The sequence below is a fragment of the Erinaceus europaeus genome, chromosome 21 (assembly GCF_950295315.1).
Source record: "Erinaceus europaeus chromosome 21, mEriEur2.1, whole genome shotgun sequence".
Classification (NCBI taxonomy): Eukaryota; Metazoa; Chordata; class Mammalia; order Eulipotyphla; family Erinaceidae; genus Erinaceus; species Erinaceus europaeus.
In genome coordinates, this window is record NC_080182.1 from 22,086,942 (window position 1) to 22,114,351 (window position 27,410).

The 27,410-nt window shown below is 44.5% G+C and overlaps 1 protein-coding gene across 2 annotated transcripts in view; it reads right to left on the reverse strand.

Moving 5' to 3' along the window:
- Nucleotides 1-772: 772 nt before the first annotated feature.
- The window catches only part of GLB1 (galactosidase beta 1), a 109,431-nt gene continuing 82,793 nt past the window's right edge, over nucleotides 773-27,410 (reverse strand). For both annotated transcript variants that reach the window (XM_060180493.1, XM_060180492.1), the window contains 3 exons: nucleotides 26,906-27,037; nucleotides 23,188-23,442; nucleotides 773-1,333 (listed from right to left, as the gene is read on the reverse strand). In XM_060180493.1, the coding sequence (XP_060036476.1) occupies nucleotides 1,097-1,333; nucleotides 23,188-23,442; nucleotides 26,906-27,037 (624 nt within the window). In that variant the 3' untranslated portion in view covers nucleotides 773-1,096. The remainder of the gene's footprint in view (nucleotides 1,334-23,187; nucleotides 23,443-26,905; nucleotides 27,038-27,410) is intronic.

A 27,410-nucleotide genomic window follows, 5' to 3' on the forward strand; every position in this document is an offset into this window, starting at 1 on the left:
TCAATTTTTCTTTGTCCTTTCAAATAAAGTAGAAAGAAAGTCACTTAGGCAAAAATAGCCACTGGAAATGGTGGATTCCTAGTGTGGACACCAAGTCCCAGAGATAACCCTGGTGACAGTGGAAAAAAAAAAGATAAGAGAAAAAAATGCACACGCCTACATTATGACTTTGGTGATCACAGAGCACCCTACTGTACTGTACACCATACCACTCTCCCACTAGTGATCATTCAGACTGTTTGCAGGTTTACTGTTTTAGGTCAAGTTGATTCATGAGCCACTCAAGAGATAGGAGACTCAAGCAAAAGTAAACTAAAGAAAAGTAGCATTTGAGGGCTAGGCCGTGGTGCAGCTGGTTGAGTGTAATGTTATGTGCAAGAACCAGGGTTTGAGCCCCAGCCCCCATCTCCAGGGGGGACACTTCATGAGCAGTGAAGCAGGGGAGGAGAGAAGAGAGAAAGGAAAATGGGGCCGGGTGGTGGCACACTTGGTTGGGCGCACATGTTGCAATGAGAAAGGACCAGGGTTTGAGCCTCCGGTCCCCACCTGCAAGGGGAAAGCTTTGTGAGAGGTGAAGCAGTGTTGTAGGTGTCTCTCTCCCTTCTTTATCATCCCTTTCCCTCTCAATTTCTGACCATCTCTATCCACTAGCTTAAACTGAGACAAAGCTTCCATATCTTTTGGGCCTCAACTAGTGAAGTGGCTTGTTCAACCCTCTCAAGTCTAGTGTTCAAAATCAGAACCTGTAACTTAGCACTTGAGCTCAGCTGCATCCTTGAGAGTATGAATTTTATTTAAGAAAAAGACAACATGATTCCTTTAAGACCAAAATCAGAAACACCTCGATTCTTCCATTCTCACCCTGCAGCTCCATCTGCGCACACCCGTGCCACCTAATGTCCTGCACACAACCAAGCGCAGCTTGGATGGTGGGGTGCTGGCACTGCCAGACTGCGGTGAGGCTGAGGATGAGAACACACTGGCTAACTCTGATTTCCAGCTATTTCCAAGTAGGGGTGTGAGGTATGCGCAGTATGAGTCTCCTCAAGGCTCGTAGTCTTGTCTTCAGACATGACCCAATGGTCTCCAGTTTAGACTAGACACGCTGGCGAAAGAGGTGCGTGGGGGATGCAGTGGCACTGATGAGGGGTTTGTCCAGGAACTCCACAGCACACATCCATGAGTTGCTGCAGGGGGCGCTCTCCAATTCCAGCACTATAATTGTGTTTGGAGCCGATGTCACCAGGATGTGCCGGGGCACGAACAAGGTCAGCTGGGGGCCTCGCACTGGCCAGTAGCGGCCAAGGTTAAAGCCATTAATCCAGACTTGACCCTGGAGGGAGAGAAAAAGAGAAAGCCATTAGCCCTGGCACCATGACCAAACTGGGCTGGGTCAGGAGGGACAAATGACAACAAAGGTGCCACCTGCTTCAAGGTCCTTCTTACTGGCTTCAACAGTCCCAAGTAGCGGGACTGGGTAACCATGGCAGTGTCACCAAGTTTCTTTTATATATATAGTATTTATTTATTTAGTTAGTTACTGGATAGAGACAGCCAGAAATCAAAAGAGAAGGAGAAGATAGACAGAGACACCCACAGCACTGCTTCACCACTGGTAAAGCAGGTGGGGACCCAGGTCTCGAGCCAAGGGCCTTGTACACTGTACCATGTGCACTCAACCAACCAGGTGTGCCACCACCTGGCCCCTCACCTGGCCCCTCATGTTTCTTTTTCTTTCTTTTCTTTTTTTTTGCCACCAGGGTCATTGCTGGGGCTCGGTGCCTGTACTCCGAATCCACTGCTCCTGGAGGCAACTTTTTTTGGTATAGGACAGAGAGAAATTTGAGTGAGGAGAGGGGGAGGGAGAGAGACAGATAGACACCTGCGGACCTGCTTCACCACCTGTGAAGCGATTCCCCTGCAGGTGGGGAGCTGGGGTCTCGAACCAGGATCCTTTTGCTTCACACTATGTGTATTTAACCTTGTGCATCACCAAGTTTCTAAATGCCCTCTTGGGTCTTCTATTTTAATTTGGGGGTATTAATGATTTACAGTTAACAGTAAACACAGTTGTTGGTACATGTGTAAAATTTCTAGGGGGCCAGGCAGTAGCATACTGGGTAAAGCACACACAGTATGAATCACAAGGACCCGCCAAGGATCCTGGTTCAAGCCTCCAGCTCCCCACTTGCAAGGGGCGGGGGTCATTCCACAAATGGTGAAGTAGGTCTTCAGGTGTCTATCTTTCTCTCCTCTTATCTTCCCCTCCCCTCTCCACTCTCTGTTCGATCCTATTAAAGAATGGGGGGAAATGGCCTATAGGAGCAGTGGATTTGTAGTGCCTAAACAGAGCCCCAGAGATAACCTTGAAGGCACGCGCACACGCACACGCACAGACAGACAGACAGACACACACACACAGTTTTCTTCAGAACACTCTAACCCTCCACCTCGGTCATCCTCCACCATCATACACAAGGACCTGAAAGCCATCCCAACTCCAGAGTCCTTTACTTTGGTGCAATACACCAAACCCAGTCCAAACTTTGCTTTATGTTTCCCCTTTCTATTCTTATTTCTCAACTTCTGTCCATGAGTAGGATCATCCCATAGTCATCCTTCTCTTTCTGGCTCATCTCACTTAACACAATTTCATCCAAGATGAGGTGAAGAAGGTCGGTTCACTATTTTTCATAGCTGAGTAGTGCCTCCTAGGTCTTCTATACCAGTCTCTTCCTGCGTCCAGAGAAGTGCCAAACTGCCTCGTTCAGGGGGAGTTTCTCTGTTCACCTCTCCTAGAGGCATGAGGAGGCTGCTGCATACTGTTTAGGCTGCAGGTGTGTGTATGTGTGTGTGTGTGTGTGTGTGTGTGTGTAACTTCAGTCTGAGGACACACAGGTCCGGGCGCCACCTCCAACCAACCTCTTTAGAGAATGTGGAAGTGGGGAAGGAGATAAAGAGACAGAGAGATACCTGCAGAACTTGCATCATTCCTTGTAAAGCTTCCCGCAGGTGGGGAGCAGGGCTCGAACCTGGGTCTTTGAACATGGTAATGTGTGTGCTTAGCCAAGTGTGTAATCACCTGGCTTCCTGCATAGCTACTGTGCTATCTCTCCAGCTTCAGCAGTCCTACACTTCAGATCTTGATACTTAAAGATGTTTATTTTATTTTTAATTTTTTAATCTTTATTTGTTGGATAGAGACATCCAGAAATCAAGAGGAAAGGGGAGATAGGGAGAGAGACAGAGAGACATTTGCAGCCCCGCTTCACCACTTGTGAAGCTTTCCCCCTGCAGGTGGGGACTGGGGGCTTGAACCCGGGTCTTTGTGCACTGTAACATATGCACTCAACCAAGTGCCCCACCACCTGGCCCCCAAAGATGTTTATTTTATTATATCTTGAGTTTCATATGAGAGAGAGAGAGAGGAAGAGAGAGAAAGAGAGAGAGAGAGAGAGAGAGAGAGAGAGAAAGAGTGTGTGTGTGTGTGTGTGTGTGTGTGTGTGTGTGTGTGTGGGGAACCAGAGCATCACTCTGGTATATGTGGTACTGGGTGGGAATTGAACTGGGAACCTCAGGCATGTAAGTCTAGTACTCTACCAGTCGAGCCATCTCCCCACTTGCTATCTTGCCATTACTGGCTATCTCCCATGGACAGGTAGTATAGTCAGTGGGGACAGATGTGAGCAGTGTGTGTGCAGTGGCCAGTACAGGGTGTGGGGGGCTGCCCGGGAGGGGGTGTTAACACTCCTCATATAACCAAACCAAAAAGATCTTGGTCTTCACAAGCCCACGAAGGAGGGGAGTGATTAAGCAGCAGAAGTCTGTTGGATTGAGTCATTTAGAAAAAGGATGACAGTTTCGCAGTTCTAATAACCAGCTCACTGTTGTTTTTACCACGGGATACGTGATCTCAATCCATCCTAAGAGGCAGAGATAATAGCAGCTTTGCCAGGTTTTTTTTAAAAATCAACTTAAGATCTTCTGGGGGCCCTGTTTCCGAAGCATTAGCAAACAGAGGCACCTTGCTACTCTTGTGGTTGGCCAAGAGGGGAAAGGTGGGTTCAGTGGCCTCTCAGCACAGGGCTCTAAGAGCAGCACATGAGGAACGGCCATGCAGTGTGGCCTCACTGTCCCCAACACAGGCCAATCTGACTCCTGGCCAAAGAGCAGGGCAAATGGTGTTGAGGGCTGCTCCCCTTATGCACCTAAAATTCCGCTACAGGGCATGTCTGTGACCTGGGTTCAAATCCTGGCACCACTTGGGAGAAGCTATGGCATCAGAGGATGTTCTGCTACTGTGATGACCCTTCCTTTCTTTGTATTTTTATTTTTTTAATATTTTATTTATGCATTTATTATTGAGTAGAGACAGATCGAAACTGAGAGGAGAGGGAGATAAAGAGGGGGAGAGACAAAGAAACATCTGCAGCTAAGCTTCATCACTTGTGAATCTTTCCCCCAGCAGGTGGGGACCAGAGGCTTGAACCTGGGTCTTTGTGCGCTGTAATGTGAGCACATAGCCAGGTGCTCCATGGCCTGGTCCTTTTCCTTCTCTTTTAAATATTATTTAAAGTCATGGTTCTTTTCAGCCGATCTTGGATGGACCTTGAAAAATTCATGTTAAGTGAAATAAGTCAGAAACAGAAGGATGAATATGGGATGATCTCACTCTCAGGCAGAAGTTGAAAAACAAGATCAGAAGAAAAAAACCACACAAGTAGAACCTGAAATGGAATTGCCGTATCACACCAAAGAAAAAAAACTCTGGGGTGGGAGTGGGTGGGTGGGGAGAATACAGGTCCAAGAAGGATGACAGAGGACCTAGTGGGGGTTGTATTGTTATATGGGAAACTGGGGAATGTTATGCATGTACAAACTATTGTCTTTACTGTTGAATGTAAAACATTAATTCCCCAATAAAGAAATAAAAAAAAATAAATAAAGTCATGGTTCTTGGATGGAGCTTGAATAAATCTAGGATGGAGCTTGAAGAAATCATGTTAAGTGAAAAAAGTCAGAAACAGAAGGATGAGTATGGGATGATCTCACTCTCAGGCAGAAGTTGAAAAACAAGATCAGAAAAGAAAACACAAGTAGAACCTGAACTGGAGTTTGTATACTGCACCAAAGTAAAAGACTCCGGGGTGGGGGTGGGGGAGAATACAGGTCCAAAAAGGATGGCAGAGGATCTAGTGGGGGTTGTATTGTTATGTGGAAAACTGAGAAGTGTTATGCATGTACAAACTACTGTATTTACTGTCAAATGTAAATCATTAATCCCCCAATACAGAAATTAAAAAAAAAAAGTCATGGGCTCCTTGGAATATACCTAAAATAGACTTCCTAGCTTTTTCCAAAATGGAGACCCCAAATCTCATCTGCTATATTCTTACCTTTAGGTTCTTGATTATTGAACAATTTGTTCTGCTTTATATCTTAATGCTTTTCAGCCACCAAGTTACAGATGCTACCATGATGCCTGCCACGTGAATTCCCTGGGCAGATGCCCTCACAATGTGTCCTGGAACCCCACCTCTCCAGAGCCCTGCCCCACTATGGAAAGACAGAAACAGACTGGGAGTATAGACCGATCCATCAACACCCATGTCCATCGGTGAAACAATTACAGAAGCCAGACCTTCCACCTTCTGCACCCCATAAAGATCTTAGGTCCATACTCCCAGAGGGATAAAGAATAGGAAAGCCTCCAGTGGAAGGGATGGGATGCAGAGTGCTGGTGATGGGAATTGCTCTGGGGTGGGTGGGTGGGGAGAATAAAGGTCCATGAAGGATGACAGAGGACCTAGTGGGGGTTGTATTGTTATATGGGAAACTGGGGAATGTTATGCATGTACAAACTATTGTATTTACTGTTGAATGTAAAACATTAATTCCCCAATAAAGAAATAAAAAAAAATTTTAAAAAAGCAAAATTCTGGGCGGAGGGTAGATAGCATATTGGTTATGCAAACAGACTCTCATGCCTGAGGCTTTGAAGTCCCAGGTTCAAACCCCCCCTCCCCCGCACCACCATAAGCCAGAGCTGAACAGTACTCTGGTAAAATAAATAAATAAATAAATAATAAAATAATAAAAAAAGCAAAATTCCTTTTATAAGAATCCAAGGTTGTTGCTTCCATCCTGTGCTGGAGAGGGCATGCCCAACTGATGAGCTGCAAACTGCTTCTCAGAGGCCCCTCCACCCAAGGACTCTGAGGACAGTTGGCTGGAAGAATTAGTCTCTTGCTTGAGTTAAGAAGGCAGAAGAGCCCAGTCCCCACCTACAGGGGAGGAAGCCTCATGAGCGGTGAAGCAGTGCTGCAGGTGTCTTTCTGTCTCTCTCCTTCTCTAACCTCATTCTCCCTCCACTTCTTTCTGTATCTACAGGAAATCAGTACGGGGTCAGGAGGTGGTGCACTTTTTGTGAGTGGTGAAGCAGTGCTGCAGGTGTCTTTCTTCCTCTCTATCACCCTCCCCTCTTGTTCTGGCTGTCTCTATCCAATAAATAAATAAAGATAATAAAAAATAAAATAAATAATAAAAAGAAGGCAGAAGGGAGGCAGGGTCTATTGTCTTAGGGGGATGCTACTAGTAAACTCAGGATTGACTGAACGAGGGGCACCTGCCATTCAGCTCCTCCTTGACCCCCTCCACACCATGACCCCCTCCCTAGTCTTGCCAAATGTAGCTCTGCTGACCACTAGCTCGGTCACCTCATAAGGCAACAGTCCCAGAGAGCAGCTGGGGGCTGCCCAAGACCACTGGGGCTGCTGGTGTGGCTTCTGAGATCCCCTACACGTAGCCACTTTACTAGCTCAGGAAAGTCAAGTGCTTCTGTCTCTGATTCTCTGACATCTCTTCCCAATTTTGTTTTTCCAGCTCCCCCCCAACATTAGGGGGGAAAATCTGACTCATTCTGAATGGTAAATACTCACAGAGGCTCTATTTTCCAGAAGTGACTGATAGGCTTCAGATCGTCACTCCTAGTTGCTGATCAAGGTTGATAGCTCATCTCTCCCAATCAGCTGCGTAGTTCTGGATATAGCATGAATGTGTTTTCATTTATTTGTTTGTTTGTTTATTTATTATTTACGGCATGTATATAAGACCAGAGCACTGTTCCGCTTCACCATTTATGATGTCCTATTTTATTTCTGTCATGTTTTGTGTTGTTGTTTTGTTTTTAAGGTGGTGCTGGGAATCAAACCCATGTATATCAAAATAAAAATCAGGCCTCGTGCATACAAGGCAGGCACTCTACCACTAAGCCATCTCCTCCCAGTTATTCCTTTCTCCCTTAAAGGATACACGTGGCCCATTTTGAACCCTCTACTCTCACATGAACTCTGCTGTTGTGCTCACTCACTGACTCTCCAATATGTAGGCATAGTGCTGTGAATATCCCCTCTAACTTTCTCCAAACCCAGGAAGACATCTTTTCAGCCTCTGTTATTTGTACCAAAGCTATAAGCTTCTCCAAGTCCAAATTTCCCTCCACCCTCATCTCCTAAGAGATTGATTAGGCATTAAATGAAGTTTACAGCAGTTTGGCTGCCCTTGAGAGAGAGGGGAGAGGGGAGAGGGGAGAGGGGAGAGGGGAGAGGGGAGAGGGGAGAGGGGAGAGGGGAGAGGGGAGAGGGGAGAGGGGAGAGGGGAGAGGGGAGAGGGGAGAGGGGAGAGAGAGAGAGAGAGAGAGAGAGAGAGAGAGAGAGAGGAGAGGAGGAGAGAGAGGAGTGGGGAATTTTGCTTTTTGAAGTCCGAGGAAGGGAAGGAGGAAGGGAGGGAGGGTCAGGCAGTAGCACAGCAGGTTAAGTGCACATGCTGTGAAGCGCAAGGACCTGTGTAAGGATGCTGATTCAAGCCCCCGGCTCCCCACCTGCAGGGGGGTCATTTCACAAGTGGTGAAGCAGGTGTCTATCTTTCTCTCCCCCTCTTCTCTCCATTTCTCTCTGTCCTATCCAACAACAATGACAGCAATGACAATAATAATAACAACAATGATAAAGGGCAAGAAAAGTGAAAAAATGGCCTCCAGGAGCAGTGGATTCATGGTGCAGGCACTGAGCCCCAGTGATAACCCTGGAGGCAAATAAATAAATAAATAAATAAACAAACAAACAGAAAGAAAGAAGAGGCCGTGGTGCTTAACAGAAGTTTCTGCAGTGGTGGAATGTTCTATACTGCCTGAGAGTAGTCACAGGATACGTAAAGGAAGAAGCAAATTTTCACTTTTAATTAACTTGGATTTCTTTTCTCACTCTTTCTCGAGGGTTATCACTGCCTGCATGAAGAATCCACTGCTATCAGTGGCTTTTTTTTTCTTTTTAGGAGAGAAACTGAGAGAAAAGGGGAAATAAATAGATACCTGCAGTACTGCCTTCACCACTTGTGAAACTCCCGCCTTGCAGGTAAGGACTGGAGGCTTGACCCTGTGTACTTGGTAACATGTGCACTCGTGCTCTACTGGGTGCGCCTCTGCCTGTTCCCCTAACTAATTTGGATTCAAGCCATGTGTGGCTGAGGCCCATCCGTACTGGACAGCCACGCTGAGCTTAGCTGAAGGACCTGTAATTTGGGTGGGGGTAGATAGCATAATGGTTATGCAAAGAGACTCTCATGCCTGAGGCTCTGAAGTCCCACGTTCAATCCCCCGCACCACCATAAACCAGAGCTGAGCAGTGCTCTGGTAAAAAAAAAAAACCCTGTAATTTCAGCATGAGACCACAGTCTCTGTTTCCCTCCACCCACACAGCCAGTCTTCTAAAGTGAGTCAGAATCAGTGCTGTCTTAGACGACTGCAGTCTCCTCTCACATCTCCCAACTTCCCTTTTTCATTTTAAAACCCAGGCTCCAGGAAGCACAACGGAGACCAGGTGACTGTTCATAAGGTCTTGCTCTTCCACTCCCAGTCGAAGAGTTTTAGTGTACTGCATTCACTGGCAGCAAAAAAAGAAATGTGATTTTGAAACCTATTGATTTCTGAGAGAGAGAAAGAGATGGCGCACAGAATGCCACTGAGCTCTTGCACATGCAACGTGGGGGATCAAATCAGGGACGTCATCCATGCAGGTCTTGCGCTTTACCACTGGGCTGTTGCCCCAGCACAGCCCTGTGATTTTCAAAGTGTGAACCCAAATAGACAAACTCAACAACAATATAAAAAAATATAAAAATGACCCCATCCAAACAGTGGGGAGAAGATATAAACAGAATATTCACCAAAGAAGAGATCTAAGAACCAGAACCTCACCTCTCCAGAGCTCTGTCTCACTAGGGAAAGGTAGAAACAGGCTGGGGGAATGAACTGACCTGCCAACACCTATGCCCAGTAGAGACGAAATTACAGAAACCAGAACTCGCACCTTCTGCACCCCCAAAATAATTTTGTTCCATACTCCCAGAGAAGTAGAAATGCTAGGGGAACATGACTAAAGGGCCCTGCACCCCAATTCCATCAAGACCAGAGAGAAAAGAAAAAGAAGACATTTGGAAGTAGCAATAGGTGCAGGTATGACTCACAAAAGAAGAGAAGGGGAGTCGGGCAGTAGTGCAACAGGTTAAGCGCACATGGCATGAAGTGCAAGGACTGCTGTAAGGACCACTGTAAGGATGCTGGTTCGAGCCCCCGGCTCTCTACCTGCAAGGAGAGTCGCTTCACAAGCAGTCTTTCTCTCCCCATCTCTGTCTTCCCCTCCTCTCTCCATTTCTCTCTGTCCTATCCAACAATGACGACATCAAGAACAACAACAATAATAACTACAACAACAATAAAAAACAAGGGCAAAAAAAGGGAAAAAATATATAAAAGAAAGGAAGAGAAGGCAAGATCATAGAAAAAAATGTGCCAGGTGATGGTGCACCTGGTTGAGTGCACATGTTACAATGGGCAAGGACCCAAGTTCTAGCCCCCGGTCCCCACCTGTAGGGGAAAGTTTCACGAGTGGTGAAGCAGTGCTGCAGGTATCTCTCTGTCTCTCTCCCTCTCTATCTCTTGTTTTCTCTTTCGATTTCTGGCTGTCTCTATCCAATAAATAAAAATAATTTTAAAAATGGGCAAAAATATAGATACATAGTTATAGAAATAATAGTCAACCCATATCTGTGACCCTGGGAGAAGCACTACAGTTTCCAGTGGAGGGAATAGGGACACAGAACTCTGGTGTTGGGAACAGTGTGGAATTGTACCCCTGTTATTCTGTAACTAATAAAAATTTTTTCAAAAAAAGAAGAAGATATCCAAAAAGCCAACTAACATATAAAAAAAAATGCTCCAAGTCATTGTCAGAGAAATTAGAATAAAAACAACAATGAAATACCACTTCACTCTCGTGAGAGAGAATGTCCAACATCAGAATGGGCAGCAGCAGCAAATGCCGGAGAGGCTGTGGGGACAAAGGGCCCTCCTGCACTGCTGGTGGGAATGAAATTGGTCCAACCCCTATGGAGAGCAGTCTGGATGACTCTCAGAAGGCTAGAAATGGACCTACCCTATGACCCTGCAATTCCTCTCCTGGGGATATATCCTAAGGAATCAAACACATCCATCCAAAAACATCTGTGCATACTTATGTTCACAGCAGCACAATTTGTAGTAGCCAAAACCTGGAAGCAACCCAGGTGTCCAACAACAGATGAGTGGCTGAGAAAGTTGTGATATATATACATATATATATATACATATATATATGTATATATATATATAGTAATACTACTCAACTATTAAAAATGGTGAATTCACCTTCTTTACACCATCTTGGATGGAGCTTGAAGAAATCATGTTAAGTGAGATAAGCCAGAAAGAGAAGGATGAGTATGCCATGATTTCACTCATAGACAGAAGTTGAAAAACAAGATCAGAAGGGAAAACACATAGCAGAACTTGGACTGGAGTTGGTGTACTGCACCAAAGGAAAAGACTCGGGGGGGGGGGAGGGTTCAGGTCCTGGAACATGATGGCAGAGGAGGACCTAGTGGGGGTTGAATTGTTATGTGGAAAACTAGGAAGATGTTATGCATGTACAAACTATTGTATTTTACTGTCAACTGTAAGCCATTAATCCCTCAATAAAGAATTACAAAAAAAAAGAACAGAAAAGGGAAACACAAAGCAGAGCTAGTGCATGATGGTGGAGGAGGACCAGCATGGGAGTGTTTTGAAGAAAACTGAGAAATTCAACACATGTATCAGTAACTGTATTTACTGTAAACAATTAATCCCCCTAATTAAAAAAAGAAGAAGAACAAAGAAAAGCCACTTTGAAAGAGCTCACCTTCAAAAATTCTAGGGGGCACGAGGTGGGTCACCAGTAGAGAGCACACATTCTCATGCACAATGACCTGGGTCCACCTCTAGACTACTACAAGGGGGCACATTAGGAGGGAAGCTTCACAAGTGGTGGAGTGGTGCTGCAGTCTCTCTTGCTGCCCTCTCTCCTCCCATCCCCTATTTCTCTGCCCCTCGTCCTCTAAAATAAAAGAAGAAATGGTTAACAAGACTGAAAGAATCATTAAGCACAAGCACCAGTAATAACCCTGGTGGTGTGCAAGGATCCAGGTTTGAGCCCCTTCTCCCCACCTGTAGCAGGGATGCTTCCTGAACAGTGAAGCAGGTCTGCAGGTGTCTATCTTTCTCTCCCTCTCTATCTATTCCTCCCTTCTCAATTTCTCTTTGCTCTATCAAGTGAAGAAAAAACAAGGGGGGAGGGGCTGGGAAGATAGCATAATAGTTATCCAAAAAGGATTTTCATGCCTGAGGCTTCAAGGTTGCAGGTTCAATCCCTCTCACCATAAGCCAGAGATGAGAAATGCTCTGGTTAAAAAAGAAAATAAACAAACAAAAAATTAGTTGAAAAAATACATGCTGATTTTTGTTTTTCTTTAAGAAGTCCCACTGACATTCCTGGTGGAGGGAAGAGAGTACACACTAATAGGAGTGCTGAGAGCAGCCATACTCTACTTAGGGCATTAAGTGCTTGGGGGCCAAGGACTCGTGAAGTGAACACTAGTGGCTTCTGGGGCTTTCCCAGTTAAAACAGTTCATGACAAAGTCTGACTTTCTCTGACCATGGCTTGACCCTCGGCAGACACTCCACTCTCTGCTATTATCACCACAGTGACAGCAATGGTTCCAATAAATGTGAGGTTCCTGGAAATGCCTGACCTACTTCTTTGTTAATCAGATAGATGTGTATGTGTCTGACTGCTTAAATTCTCCAGAGAAATAGAATCCTCTCATTCAGAATTAAATATGAAAGCTTTAATGTAGGTCTTTAAGCCATAATTGAAAAGTGTTCAAATTTGGTTGGGAGTTCCTTCAAAAATCACAAACTTGAGATGTGTTGCTTTTTGTTTTGTTTTGTTTTTTAAATATTATTTGTTTAATATTGGATAGGGACAGAAATTGAGAGGGAGGGGGAAATATACAGAAAGATACCTGTAGCACCACTTGTTGAAGCTTTCTTTCCCTCTCCAGGTGGGGAGCAGGGGCTTGAACTTCGGGTCCTTGTACACTGTAATGTGTGAGCTTAACCAGCTATGCCACTGCCTGCCCCCCACCAGCACACCTTTCTAAAGGTCTAACATAGTTATTCTTTTTATTATTATTATTTTTATTTTTTAATTTATAAAATGGAAACACTGACAGGACCATAGGATAAGAGGGGTACAATTCCACACAATTCCCACCGCCAGATCTCTGTATCCCATCCTCTGCCCACCCCCCTCCTCCTCCAGGGTTATCACTGGGGCTCAGTGCAGAACTTATGAATCTACTGCTCCTGTCATCCATTCCCCCCCCCCTGTTTTTTTGTTATTGGACAAGACAGAGAGAAGTTGAAAGAAGAGGGGGAGAGAGAGGGAGAGACAAAGATAGACACTTGCAGACCTGCTTTGCCGCTCATGAAGCTTCCCTGCAGGTGGTAGTGGGGGCTCAAACCTGGATCCTTGCGCTTAGTACTATGTATGTTTAACCAGGTGCAGCACCACCAGGTCCCAAGTGCTGCTTTGTTACTGAAAAAATTGGAAGGTTCAAAATGGAAAAGACAGGTCCATTTTTGTGTGTGTGTTTAAAAGACATAAGTCAAGAGTAATTGTGATTACAATTTTCTTCCTCTCTTGAGGAAAAGAAAAAAAATGTTTTTAAAGAATATTGTTTAACTCTGATTTATAGTGGAACTGAGGATTAAACCTGGGACATCTGGGCCTTTGGTATGCAAATATGATGCACTACCACTTGCTCTCTCCCTAGCCCAGAAAAAGAATAGTTTTCTTTCTTTCTTTTGTTTAATATTTATTTATTCCCTTTTGTTGCCCTTGTTTTTTATTGCTGTAGTTATTGCTGTTATTGATGTCGTCATTGTTGGATAGGACAGAGAGAAATGGAGAGAGGAGGGGAAGACAGAGAGGGAGAGAGAAAGACAGACACCTGCAGACCTGCTTCACTGCTTGTGAAGCAACTCCCCTGCAGGTGGGGAGCCAGGGGCTGGAACCGGGATCCTTCAGCTGGTCCTTGCACTTTGTGCCACCTGCGCTTAACCCGCTGCACTACCGCCCGACTCCCAGAATTGCTTTTAAAAAGGTAACACGGTGAGGAACTTGCTTAGAAGGATGTGAAATAGATGTCAGTGAGGTACACAGGAGCAAATTCTCTCCTTTAGATCCGACACTCTGGCAGCTAATGCGCACCATCCTCTTTTACTTGAAAGCCTTAAGTAACTTCCTCTGTATCTACAACAGACACAAATAAAACTGATGCAATGAAAACAAAGCATTAGCATAAAAGACAAGTCACCGTTCTCCTTGTCAGACTCCAAGTATAAATCCTTTTCCTTCTTGGCTCCTCAAAGCTCAACATGGCTTCACCTTTTTAAGATAAAAATCTCACCTAATAATGGTCACAACACCACTCACATATCTAGAACAAAGTAAAGGACTGATGAGCAAAAGCCAGCTCCAGGAAGCCATAAATGTATTGTCATGTCCACGCATGAGAAACCGCAGGAGACCCTCTGCACTCAGAACACCCATTCCTGTGTACACACAAGTCTTGTCACTAAGTTAACATCTACTTGTATGAAGAAATCTGACTTCTAGCCCCTGTGACTAGAAACAATAACTTAGGTGAAAATAGTTGATTTTGTAGGAGGACAAGAAGAACCCAGATTGGTGAGATCCAGGGAGCAGACACCTATCATGGAAGCATGAGAGACTGCACCCATGTGACAACTGTCTCGTAAATCATTATTTCTCTTTTAAGATTAATTTATTTTTTAACCATTTTATTTGATAGGACAGAGAACTTTAGAGGGAAAGAGATAGGGAGGGACAGAGAGACACACAGAGACACCTGCAGACCTGCTTCACCACTTGTGAAGGTTTCCCCTGCAAGTGGGGAGTGGGAGCTTGAACCCAGATCCTTCTGCATGGTAATGTGTGCACTTAACCAGGCACACCACCACCCAGCTCCTAAATCATTATTTCTCTAATAAAACAAAACAAGTGTAAATTGGTAATAAAAAAGTCTCTAAGGCATTTGAAATTTTAGAAAGATCAAATAGCTTGAGAACCTGCAGTAGATTGCAGAAATGGTCATGGTTCTCTGAGGTTTCCCCTTTCAAGAGATGGGCTATGCTTTTCCATTCCTTGAATCAACTTGGTCTGGTGACTTGTTTTGAACAAAGTATGTGGATAAAACAAACAGAAATTGTAAGTTGGGCCTGAAGAAGCCTTGCACATTTGCATTCTTTCTTCGAACCCATGTCAGAGCTGGCTCATTGGGTGGTGAGAGAGACTCAGCCCTGTCTCCACAGTCACCCCAGTGGATGGCCAGCTAACAGGAAGAAGCAGAGTACGAGCATATGGCCAGCCAGGACTGTCCATCACCACTCCAGCTAAATCAGTGCTTCTCGGTTTAAACCTCCTCTAGGTTTTGAGTGGTTTGTTATGTAGCAAAAGATAACTGATACACATCAGGGTGTTGCATTTGTGCTGCTTTTCAGAAAAGGAAGTGCTGTTTATAAAGCCGAGCTCAAAAATAGCAGTCATCCTCTGCTAGTGAATGCTCCTTCACTAATCAGTTACTAGATCCTGTCAGGGGCACCTCGTTCTTGTCTGTGTTTCTCTGGGGGTGGTTGTAATTGACTGTGAAAGAGGACACATGTGTGCCCTCAGTGCAGGGACTGACACAAGCACTCACTGCACCTGGCTTCTCTATTATTTCTCACAGCTGGGCACCCCCACCACTACCCCAGCTGAAGTCTCAGCTTGGTTCTTTCTCTTTGGACCATTTCTCTGGTGGCAGAGCAAGCCTTAGGGGTGATGAGAAGTGAGGGCTCTGTTTCATGAGGATCAGGGCACAGGCCCCTATGAGATCCGTGATGGCAGGCCTTCTATTGGTGGTTGGAAGTGGTGGTTCAGATCTTCAAAAGCTTGAGTGGGAGCTGGGAAGTTGGATGTTAGCAACCCATCTATGAGAATGACATCCCCTGAAAGTGTAGGAAGAGGGCCCAGGGCCCAGTCTCCAGGGTTACAACACAGAAGCCAAAGGAGATTTAGAAAACCAGAAGTTTGGTCACAGAAATCAAAGGAATTTCAAAAAGGGAATGTTCCCCACACCAGATGTCCCCTGGGGTTCTCTAAGACCAGCTGTAAATTGGGGGTGACCATGTTCCCACCCTCAGGCTCAGTATTTTTCTAGAACAACTCCTGGGTTTCAGGAAACATTTTACTCACACAGCTGGGCTTGTTATAAAGGACAGCGTTCTGATCAGCCAGGTGGAAGGTGAGGCTTGGGGTGGGGACAGGACTTCCATGCCTAACCCAGGTGTACCTCTTAGCAACTGCATGTGCTCATCAATCCAGAGGCTTCCAGATTCTTCTCTAGGTGATTTTATAGGGTTGAAGAGATAGCTTACCGGGTTTGCACATGCCTTGCCATGCAACCCAGGATGGAGCCCTGGCAGACAGACCACATGGGTGTGAACTGGGGGAGGCTCCAGTGCTGTAGTTTCTGTTCCTCTGTCCTTGTCTGTTTTTCTGTGTGTATGAAAAAGTCACACTAGAGTAGTGAAATAGTGCATGCAGGAGACCCTGGTGCACTAAAAAAATAACGTGTGTGTGTGTGTGTGTGTGTGTGTGTGTGAGAGAGAGAGAGAGAGAGAGAAAGAGAGAGAGAGAGAGAGAGATCACAGCATCCTCCAGGGCAGTGAGGGCCAGATCAAACTTGGGTTGAATACTGGCAAAATAGCACACTATCCAAGTGAGCTGTTTTGCCAGACCAAGAAAGAAAGTTTTGATAGAGCTTTATCTCCAATCTACACAGGCTGGTGGTTAAGTCTGAAAGTTCCAAATTCAGAGCAAAAAAATTTCTAGTTGGTCTTTCTGGCTGACTTTGCCTCAGCACCATAGAGACCAAATGATAGGAGAGATGGAAATTTAAAAAAAAAATTGCAAAAATAGTTTTGAAATAAGGATTTCTGTTAACTCTGTTACAAATTCTGTCCTTTTGTAACTTTTTCTGTCTTGAAAGATGTCTCTCAAAGAAGTATTCACCCTCAATAAAATTGCTACAGCCAGGGAAATGTCTCAGCAAACAGAATGCAGGACTTAGAAGGCTGAGGCCCCAGGTTCAGTCCTCAGCATCACATATTCCAGAAGACTAGAAGACTGTATATGTCAAAAAGATGCTGTGGCCTCTTTTAGACGTGTGTGTGTGTGTGTGTGTGTGTGTGTGTGTGTGTGTGTGTGTGTGTTCTGGTCTCTTGCTGTCTTTCATAAAAGAAATCAAAACATATTTAAAATTGCTTTTAGTCAGCATTCTATCTTGATTGGTAATTTTTTTGCAAAGCAGTGATTTTTTTTGGTTGAAGAAAAGCGGTATATTACTCCACCCTTCACACCGCCACTGTTATACACCTAAAACTATTCCTTCCAACAGGTAAAACAAACAAACAAATAAATAAACAACACAAAGAGGCTTCAGAGGGTATTAACACAAGGCATATCCACACCCATCTGAAGGAGAGATAAACAGCACAGACATCACTGCACTGACAGAACAGGACACTAGGTGTGGCGTATCAGACCCAGCTGCAACACCAGATAACACCCAGGGTTTGTGGGCAGACTTGAGCTCTTGGTGCAGCCCTGTGCCCCTTGGACAGGGTGGATGCTGAAATCCCTCTTGACGTTGGGCATTTAACCAGAAAGCCACATCCGACCTGAGTAAAGTTGAATAATCAGAAGTGATTTTAAAAAAGTCTCTTGAATCACCCTCATCACTGACTTCATTCACGAAGTCAAGATAAGTAGAGGGAGTCGGGTGGTAGTGCAGCTGGTTGAGCGCACGTGGCGCAAAGCACAAGCACCGACGTAAGGGTCCCGGTTCGAGCCCCCGGCTCCCCACCTGCAGAGTAGTCACTTCATAGGCGGTGAAGCAGGTCTGCAGGTGTCTGTCTTTCTCTCCCCCCTCTGTCTTCCCCTCCTCTCTCCATTTCTCTCTGTCCTATCCACAGCAACGACATTAATCATAACTACAACAATAAAACAACAAGGGCAACAAAAGGGAATAAATAAATATTTAAAAAAAGATAAGTAGAGAGCACAACCTAAGAGGTTGGCACCTAGCATATAGCACCCAGCATATGGCACTCCTTGGTGCCAGAGGCAGAGTCTTAGAAAATGGCTCAGAGAGGGCTGGGCACACACATTACTATGCCAAAGGACCTGGGTTTGAGCCCCTACTCCCCACCTGCAGGGGGCATGCTTCATGTGCAGTGATGCAATTACTGCAGGTGTCTGTCTCCCTCTATTATTATTCTCTGTTCTATCAACTAAAGAAATAAAGGAAGAAGAAGAAGGAGGAGGAGGAGGAGGAGAAGGAGAAGGCTCAGACTTCAAGTGTCACCCAGACCCCCTGTCAAAGCACTCATCCACCCTAAAGCCAGAACCTTAGGAGTCAGTCAGGAACTGTTCTCAGCAACAGGGACCACCATTCAGCACGTAATGACAGAAAGTTCTCTGTTATATTTTACATACAAGCTCTGCAGGTCCTCTGGCCTGCATAACTCAGATTCTCAAAGCCTGTGACTTGGCCTCTGTGAGTATATGAAAGTCAACTGAGACATGACTGATATGCACATGATCCATTTACAGTGTGTGATTCAGTAAGCTTTAGATTACTCTTGAACTCTATAACTGTCGTGCAGTCAGCTTTAGCACGTGTTCATCGCACCAAAAAGTGAAGGCCATACCCTCAGGCACTCACACCCTTTTTGTTCCCTAATACCTCCCTTTCTCTGCTCGAGGGAACACTCATCTTCCTGTCTCTTTAGATGTACTAGTTCTAGACTTTTCCCATCAATGGAACCATATGATATCCATGGTTTTTGACTGGTTTCTTTCATTTATCTATTTATATTTTATTATTTATTTTGTATAGAGGTAAAGAGAAATTGAGAGGGGAGGAGGAGATAGAGAGGGAGAGAGGAAGAAAGACACCTGCTTCATCTCTTATGAAGTTTTCCCTTACAGGTGGAACTGGGGGCTCAAACCAGGGTCCTTGTGCATTGTAGCATGTATGCTTTATCAGGTGTGCCATCACCAGACTCCAGCTTCTTTTATTTAGCATCATTCCCTCAAGGTTTATCTGTGGTTAACTTGTCTCAGCACATAGTTTTGTTTTATGGCAGAATGATATTCCACTGTAGACACAGCTCACATTTTGCTTCATCACTCATCTGTTGATGGACATATGAATTTTCCCACATTTTGACCATTTTAGAGAATTATGTAATTATGTACTAGTTGTTTTTTTTTTTTTTTCAATAGACTTTTAGGTTAGATAGATGTTTGGGGTCTGAATCCTCTGACTTCAATAATAAATATTGTATGTATATGTAACTTTCGTTTAACAATGATTATTTTTAGTGTGATACACACACACACACACACACACACACACTTACACACATAAATATATATACATACATACAGCAAGAGAGAAAGGGAGAAAGTGAGTGGAGAGAGAGAGTGTGTGTGCAAAGCACCACTCCAGTATCCATGAAAGTCTCCTTGTTATTTTCATGTGTTGCCAGAAATTGACCTGAGAACTTGCCATTGAGCCATCATCCTAACTCATACACATGCACTTTTCAAGCAAAAAATATTTATCAGACTGAACAAACAGGAGCCCCCCTTGAGGTAATTAGCACCAGCTCTTCATTGGCTCTAGGCTCTGAGTAGCGCTACCTAGCTCAGCATGTGGGCCTTCAAAGTCAGACAGACTTGGGGCTCAGGACGCTGTTCCACCACCTGCTTTTGTACTCACACAAGCCACCCAGTTCTCTGAGCCTCTATCTGATCATCTGCAAAGTGGAGAGAATGAGACACATCCTACCGCAAGTGCTACTGCTTCTTTTTTTTTTTTAAATATTTATTTATTTTCCCTTGTTGTTTTTTATTGTTGTTGTAGTTATTATTGTTGTTGTTACTGATGTCATCATTGTTGGATAGGACAGAGAGAAATGGAGAGAGGAGGGGAAGACAGAGAGGGGGAGAGAAAGATAGACACCTGCAGACCTGCTTCACTGCCTGTGAAGCGACTCTCCTTGTAGGTGGGGAGCTGGGGGCTCAAACCGGGATCCTTACACCGGTCGGTCCTTGTGCTTTGTGCCACATGCGCTTAACCTGCTGCGCTACCACCCAACTCCCTGCAAGCGGTTCTTGTGATGATCACAGAGCACAATGCCTGAGTCACTAAGTCTTGGGTTTTGACATCTTAATGACTTAGTCAAGGTGAACCTTCTCTGACCTGAAAATCCCTATTTCCCCCCCTCTATTTATTTGGCTTCTATTCTCCCATCTGGAATCCCTTCCCTGACAAAATTCCATGATTCTGATGAACGGCACCTGTCCACAACCCTTTAACAACCCCTGCAATGTATGTTTGGAATGCTTTGCATCTGCTGAAAGTTCTTGCTCTTTTTTTTTTTTTTTAAAGAGATTTTATTTTATTTATTGAATAGAGACAGTGAGAAACTGAGAGGGAAAGGAGAGACAGAGAGGGAGAAAGGGAAACACCTGCAGCACTGCTTTACCACTTATGAAGTTTTCCCTTAGCAGGTGGGCACCAAGGGCTTGAACCCAGGTCCTTGTGCATTACAACATGTGTGCTCTACCAGGTGTACCACCGCCCAGTCCCCCTTTTCTTTTTAATATTTATTTCCTTTTTTGTTGCCTTTGTTGTTTTATTATTGTAGTTATTATTGATGTCACTGTTGTTGGATAGGACAGAGAGAAATGGAGAGAGGAGGGGAAGACAGAGAGGGGGAGAGAAAGATAGACACCTGCAGACCTGCTTCACCACTTGTGAAGCGACTCCCCTGCAGGTGGGGAGCCGGGGGCCCAAACTGGGATCCTTACACCGGTCCTTGCGATTTGCACCACGTGTGCTTAACCTGCTGCGCTACCGCCCGACTCCCCTGTCCCCCCCTTTTAAAGATTTTATTTATTTATTTATTTCTGAGAAAAACAGAAGGAGAGGGAACAAGAACGCTGTGATACGTGTGCCTACATGGACTGAACTTAGGACCTCATGCTTGACAGTCTAATGCTTTATCCATTACACCATCTTCTGGACCACTGCTTGCTCTGTCGCTCTCTCTCTCTTTTAAATTTATTTATTTATTGACTAGAGACTGCCAGAAATTGAGAGGGAAGGGTGGAATAGAAAGGAAGAGAGACAGAGAGACAACTGCAATACTGCTTCACCACTTGTAAAGCTTTCCCCCTGCAGGTGGGGACCAGGGACTCAAACCTGGGTCCTTGCACATTAGAACATTGTAACGTGTGCACTCAACCAGGTGCACCACCACCTGCCCCCCTTCTCCTTTTCTTTCTCTTTCTCCCTTTCTTTCTTTCTTTCTTTCTTTCTTTCTTTCTTTCTTTCTTTCTTTCTTTCTTTCTTTCTTTCTTTCTTTTTTACCAGAGCACTGATCAGTTCTGAGCTTATAGTGGTGTGGGGATTGAACCTGGAACTTTGGAGCCTCAGGCATGAGAGTCTCTTTGTATAAGCATTATGTTATCTACCCCACTCCCTGGGACTAGGGAATTGAACCCGGGTCCTTGAGCACTGTAATATGTGCAGTCAACCAGGTATACCACCACCTGGCCCCCAAAAGTTCCTGCTCTCAAGGGAGCAGTGATCTGTCTCTGTGATTTTGTATCTGCCTTAGCCCTTAATCTATGACTCCCAATAAAGTAATAAAGTTCTCCCACACTAACAAAACAGCCGGGGGGGGGGGGAACACTCACATTCCTTGGTTCACCACCATGTGAGAGTCAGCAACACAGGCATCGGTGCCCCTGAAAGCCTTCCCAGTGCAGCCAGGCGGCGGCTGAGTAAACTGGGCACTTAAAAAAAAAAAAAAAAGCTCCTCCTCACAATGGGTGAAGTTAACATGCTATCCAAGTGTAGTGACTCATGCTGAGTTCAGGTGGGGCACAGAGAGGGTTCAAATGAGGGCAAAACTAGTGGTGGAATTAGAGAGATAAGTGGCCCAGGAGGTAGTATAGTGGGTCAAGTGTTGGACTCTAAAGCAGGTCTTGAGTTTGATTCTGGAATGACATGTCCATCACTCTGGTTTTCTCACCTCCTCCCCCTCAAATAAACAAATGTTAAAAAGAGAAAAAAGAAAAGGTGGGGGGGTGGGTGAGCAGGGGAGGGGACAACAAATAAAATATTAAGCAAAAGAAGAAGGGAGATGATTTACAGGCTCCCTTTCCAGTCTTAGGAATGGAAGTAAACTTCCTTTATTTGACTTTGGAAGGCCTGTTGAAAGTGCTTCCCTTCTCCCATTTACTTGTATCCTTTGCCCCTTCATAGCAGGAAGGAAAACTGGGCAGTCCAGAGAACTGTCTTAAATATAGCAAGAACTGAACAGGTCGCTTGCCCCTTAGTTTGTGTTTCCTTTCACCGAGGGCGGTTTGTCTGCCCCAAGAGATAATGGATGAGACATTCACATATTAAAGCACCAGGATGCTGTCACATGCCCTCACAGACAAGTGTATAGGTATTTTAATTGTTTGATATGAACTTCTCCTGTCAGGATGTAAATGTCTCCTCTCCAGAGTATAAGTAAACTTCTGTCCCCCAATATTTATTCTGTTTGTCTCTCTCTCTCTCTCTCTCTCTCTCTCTTTTGCCTCCAGGGTTATCGCTGGGACTTGGTGCCTGCACTACAAATTCACTGCTCCTGGGAGTTATTTTTTTTCCTTTTGTTGCCCTTGTTGTTTATCATCATGTTGTTATTGCTGTCGTTGTTGCTGGATAGGGCAGAGAGATATTGAGAGAGGAGGGAAAGACAGATACCTATAGAGCTGCTTCACCACCTGTTAAGTGACTCCCCTCTTCAGATGGGCAGCCAGGGGATCGAACCGGGATCTTCACGATGGTCCTTGCGCTTCGTGCCATGTGTTCTTAACCTGCTGCACCACTGCCTAGCCACCCCCCACCCCCCAATATTTCTACATGAGTCATGTTGTCCAGCTAACTCCCTTGATCTTCAACACCAATTCTGAGGTTAAAAACAAAGTTCCTTTTTTTCTCCTCATGCAGTGGCAACTTTTTTTTCTTCTGACAGGGCTTAACTGGACCTTACTGCCTGATGATTCTATAGCTCTTGGGGGATTCTCCCCCCCCCCAATAAAAGATGAAAAGCAGAGGAGAGACAGGAAAGAAGAGACACCACAGTACCACTCCACTGCTTGTTCTCCCATGTGGTGGCCAGGAGCCTGTCTCAGAGCCTCATGCCTGCTATGTGCTCTACCACCTAGCCCCCAGTGGGGTTCTTTTATTTAAGCTGACAGTAGGTTTCTTTTTTTTTTTTTTTAATTTTTTAAATATCTATTTATTTTTCCCTTTTGTTGTCCCTGTTGTTGTAATTATTATTGTTGTTGTTATTGATGTTGTCGTTGTAAGATAGGACAGAGTGAAATGGAGAGAGGAGGAAAAGACAGAGAGAGGGAGAGAAAGTCAGACACCTGCAGACTTGAGATCAACTAGCTGGACCAATCTCCATTCCCCTAATGGTCACACTGCAGCTCACGAACAGCTCTCTGATTCTTTCACACAGCTGAAAACTATACATTTGAGGCCTGAACTGAAATACTTTCCATGAAGGCACCTACCTTGGTCCACCCAGGAAAATGGATAAAAGTGTCTTGTGGCAAGTCTGGGATACCACTGGGAATGGAGAAGTTGCCTGAGTAGAAGGTCGGGAGGGTGTAGTTGGATGAGCTGTGGGCAGAGATGTGATAACAGCTGTCGCCTTTGTGGTTATCCCAACCTCCCAAGTGTCTTTGAATGGCATTCTCAGTGTCCAGTGGGAAGATCATCCAGTTGACAAGAATATCGGAGCCAAGAGTCAAGTTAGAAACCAGACCCTGTAAAGGAAAAATGGAGCAGTGAGCTGATGTGGAAAGGTCAAAGCCTCAAATGTCTGTGTTCCAGTCCTGGAATTTGAAACATTAATTGTAAAGGAGACTCAAACTGCATATACTAACACAGATCCAAGGCAAGGGGAAATCAGTGTCTTGGGGAAGAGGTGCATTTCCCAAACTCCAGTTTTCTCTCGCCTTTGGAGGTCAGAATGTTTTCACTAGTCCTGGTACTAGTGAAGTACAGCATGGAGGGAGGGGCGCTCCATGGATGGTGGAGCAGTACTGTGGTAGCTCCTCTCTCTCTCTCTCTCTCTCTCCCACATACACAAAGAATGAACAACTTGGCATGGGGAGGACATTCAACAGTGGTGTTACACATACACAAAGTTCTTGGCATATATATATATATATATATATATATATATATATATATATATGGGGCCAGGTGGTGGCGCACCTGGTTGAATGCACATAATGTTACAACATGCAAGGATCTGAGTCGGAGCCTCCCACTCTCCACCTGTATGGGGGACACTTCACGAGAGACGAAGCAGATCTGCAGGTGTCTTTCTCTCTCCCTATCTCAACCTCCCCTCTCAATTTTTCTCTGTTCTATCAATAAAGTGGGGCGGGGGGGAGAAAAAAAGGAAAAATAAAACTGGCCATCAGGAGCTATGCCAGCAACAATGGCAATTAAAAAAAATATATATATATATATAAATAGATATCTCGAGGCAGACGAGATAGCATAATGGATATGCAACAAAACTCTCATGCCTGAGGCTCCAAAGTCCCAGGTTCAATCCCCTGCACAAACATAAGTTAGAATTGAGTAGTGTTCTGGTTAAAAAAAAAAAAAATTTGTTATCTATCTCACACGCACAGACCAAGAGGCACCAAAGGAAAAAACCTACAGGATTTTTATAATTCAAGAGTTTCTCACGGGATGCTCACACTAAGCAAACAGCAGACCAACTACTGTTCAGCTGGCTTTGTTGCCAAGGGAGTGTCTCGCGCTAGCAAGGGAAGTGTGTTTGCCAAGCTCAACTCTCTCATCACCTGCAGAAGAAGACAGATCTTCAAAATCACCCAGCCTCCAGATTACAAGACAAATCAGGGTAGGTTTCTTCACCAAACTTTGCAAAGTGTGTATGCTTTTCAAAAAAAAATCATGGGAGTCGGGCGGTGGCGCAGTGGGTTAAGCGCACATGGTGCGAAGCGCAAGGACCGGTGTAAGGATCCCGGTTTGAGCCCTCGGCTCCCCACCTGCAGGGGAGTCACTTCACAAGCAGTGAAACAGGTCTGCAAGTGTCTATCTTTCTCTCTCCTCTCTGTCTTCCCTCCTCTCTATATTTCTCTATCCTATCCAACAACGATGACAACAACAACAGCAATAATAACTACAACAATAAAAAATTTAAAAAAACAAGGGCAGCAAAAGGGAAAATAAATACATATAAAAATATTTTCAAAAGTCACTTCTATGTTAACAGAGCTGCAGGGGAGATTAATACACATGGGAGACTTTTTTACAGGGAATCGGGCAGTAGCGCAGTGGGTTAAATGCACGTGGCACAAAGCACAATGGATTTACAACAACAATAATAACTACAACAATAAAACAAAAAGGGCAACAAAAGGGAATAAATAAACATTAAAAAATGGATTTACACCCCACACCTATGGACATCTAATCTTTGACAAAGGGGCCCAGACTATTACATTGGGAAAGCAGAGTCTCTTCAACAAATGGTGTTGGAAACAATGGGTTGAAACATGCAGAAGAATGAAACTGAATCACTGTATTTCACCAAATACGAAAGTAAATTCCAAGTGGATCAAGGACTTGGATGTTAGACCACAAACTATCAAATACTTAGAGGAAAATATTGGCAGAACTCTTTTCCACATAAATTTTAAAGACATTTTCAATGAAACGAATCCAATTACAAAGAAGACTAAGGCAAGTATAAACCTATGGGACTACATCAAATGAAAAAGCTTCTTCACAGCAAAAGAAACCACTACCCAAACCAAGAGACCTCTCACAGAATGGGAGAAGATCTTTACATGCCATACATCAGATAAGAGTTTAATAATCAACATATAGAAAGAGCTTGCCAGACTCAACAACAAGACAACAAATAACCCCATCCAAAAATGGGGGGAGGACTTGGGCAGAATCTTCACCACAGAAGAGATCCAAAAGGCTGAGAAACACATGAAAAAATGCTCCAAGTCTCTGATTGTCAGAGAAATGCAAATAAAGACAACAATGAGATACCACTTCACTCCTGTGAGAATGTCATACATCAGAAAAGGTAACAGCAGCAAATGCTGGAGAGGGTGTGGGGTCAAAGGAACCCTCCTGCACTGCTGGTGGGAATGTAAATTGGTCCAACCTCTGTGGAGAACAGTCTGGAGAACTCTCAGAAGGCTAGAAATGGACTTACCATATGACCCTGCAATTCCTCTCCTGGGGATATATCCTAGGGAACCCAATACACCCATCCAAAAAGATCTGTGTACACATATGTTCTTAGCAGCACAATTTGTAATAGCCAAAACCTGGAAGCCACCCAGGTGTCCAACAACAGATGAGTGGCTGAGCAAGTTGTGGTATATATACACAATGGAATACTACTCAGCTATTAAAAATGGTGACTTCATGGTTTTCAGCTGATCTTGGATGGACCTTGAAAAATTCATGTTAAGCGAAATAAGTCAGAAACAGAAGGATGAGTATGGGATGATCTCACTCTCAGGCAGAAGTTGAAAAACAAGATCAGAAAAGAAAACACAAGTAGAACCTGAAATGGAATTGGCGTATTGCACCAAAGTAAAAGACTCTGGGATGGGTGAGTGGGTGGGGAGAATACAGGTCCATGAAGGATGATAAATGACATAGTGGGGGTTGTATTGTTATATGGGAAACTGGGGAATGTTATGCATGTACAAACTATTGTATTTACTGTTGAATGTAAAAAAAAAAACAAGTGCAAAAAAAATGGATTTACAAACACTTCCTTGGAAATTTGAGACACAGTGTTTGTGAGTTCACAAATCTTATTTCTTTTTTTAATATTTCATTTATTTAATTAATTAAAAAAATTTTCCCCCTTTTGTTGCCCTTGATGTTTACCAAATCTTATTTCTTATTTGTTTATTTATTTATTTATTCCTTTTTGTTGCCCCCCCTTTTAAGTTGTGGTTATTGATGTCGTCGTTGTTGGATAGGACAGAGAGAAATGGAGACAGGAGGGGAAGACAGAGAGGGGGAGAAAAAGATAGACATTTGCAAACCTGCTTCACCGCCTGTGAAGCCACTCCCCTACAGGTGGGGAGCTGGGGGCTTGAACCGGGATCCTTAACGCTGGTCCTTTCACTTTGCACCACCTGTGCTTAACCCACTGCACTACCGCCCTACTCCCCTAAATCTTATTTCTAACAGTGCAGTTGGTCCTACCTTGAAATCATTGACATATCTGCCAAAGTTTATCCTCCCTGTGTTCTCCACCAGAAGATCCAGTGTGGCTCCAGCTTTCCCCGTTATGTTCAGCGTGATCACATTGTCTCGCTCAAGGATTCCCTGAGGGACCTATAGATTCAGTGACAAATGAGTATACAGGGCAGATCAGCAGCGGCACATGCTCAGTTAATCCAGAATGTATTTTTCTTGTTTGAAGTGATTCTAGATTTCGGAGGGAAGACTGTGACGGTTCCCTGGTCAGTCACTGTCTAGGCAGCCAAGTCCCTGTTCCCACCCCCAATTACTGCTTTCTAACAGGAAATGTCTCCAGATACAGCTCTGGTTGAGGAAAAGCCCAGGTTGATTGCCTCTTCTCTGGGATGTTTTGTTGTACAATCATTTTTAATAGAAGGGAAATGGAGAGAGATTTTCAGGGGAGGATTCCTATTAAAGGAAGAACTGCGTGTTCTCACAGTATGAAAGGCAGTCATCACAATAAAGC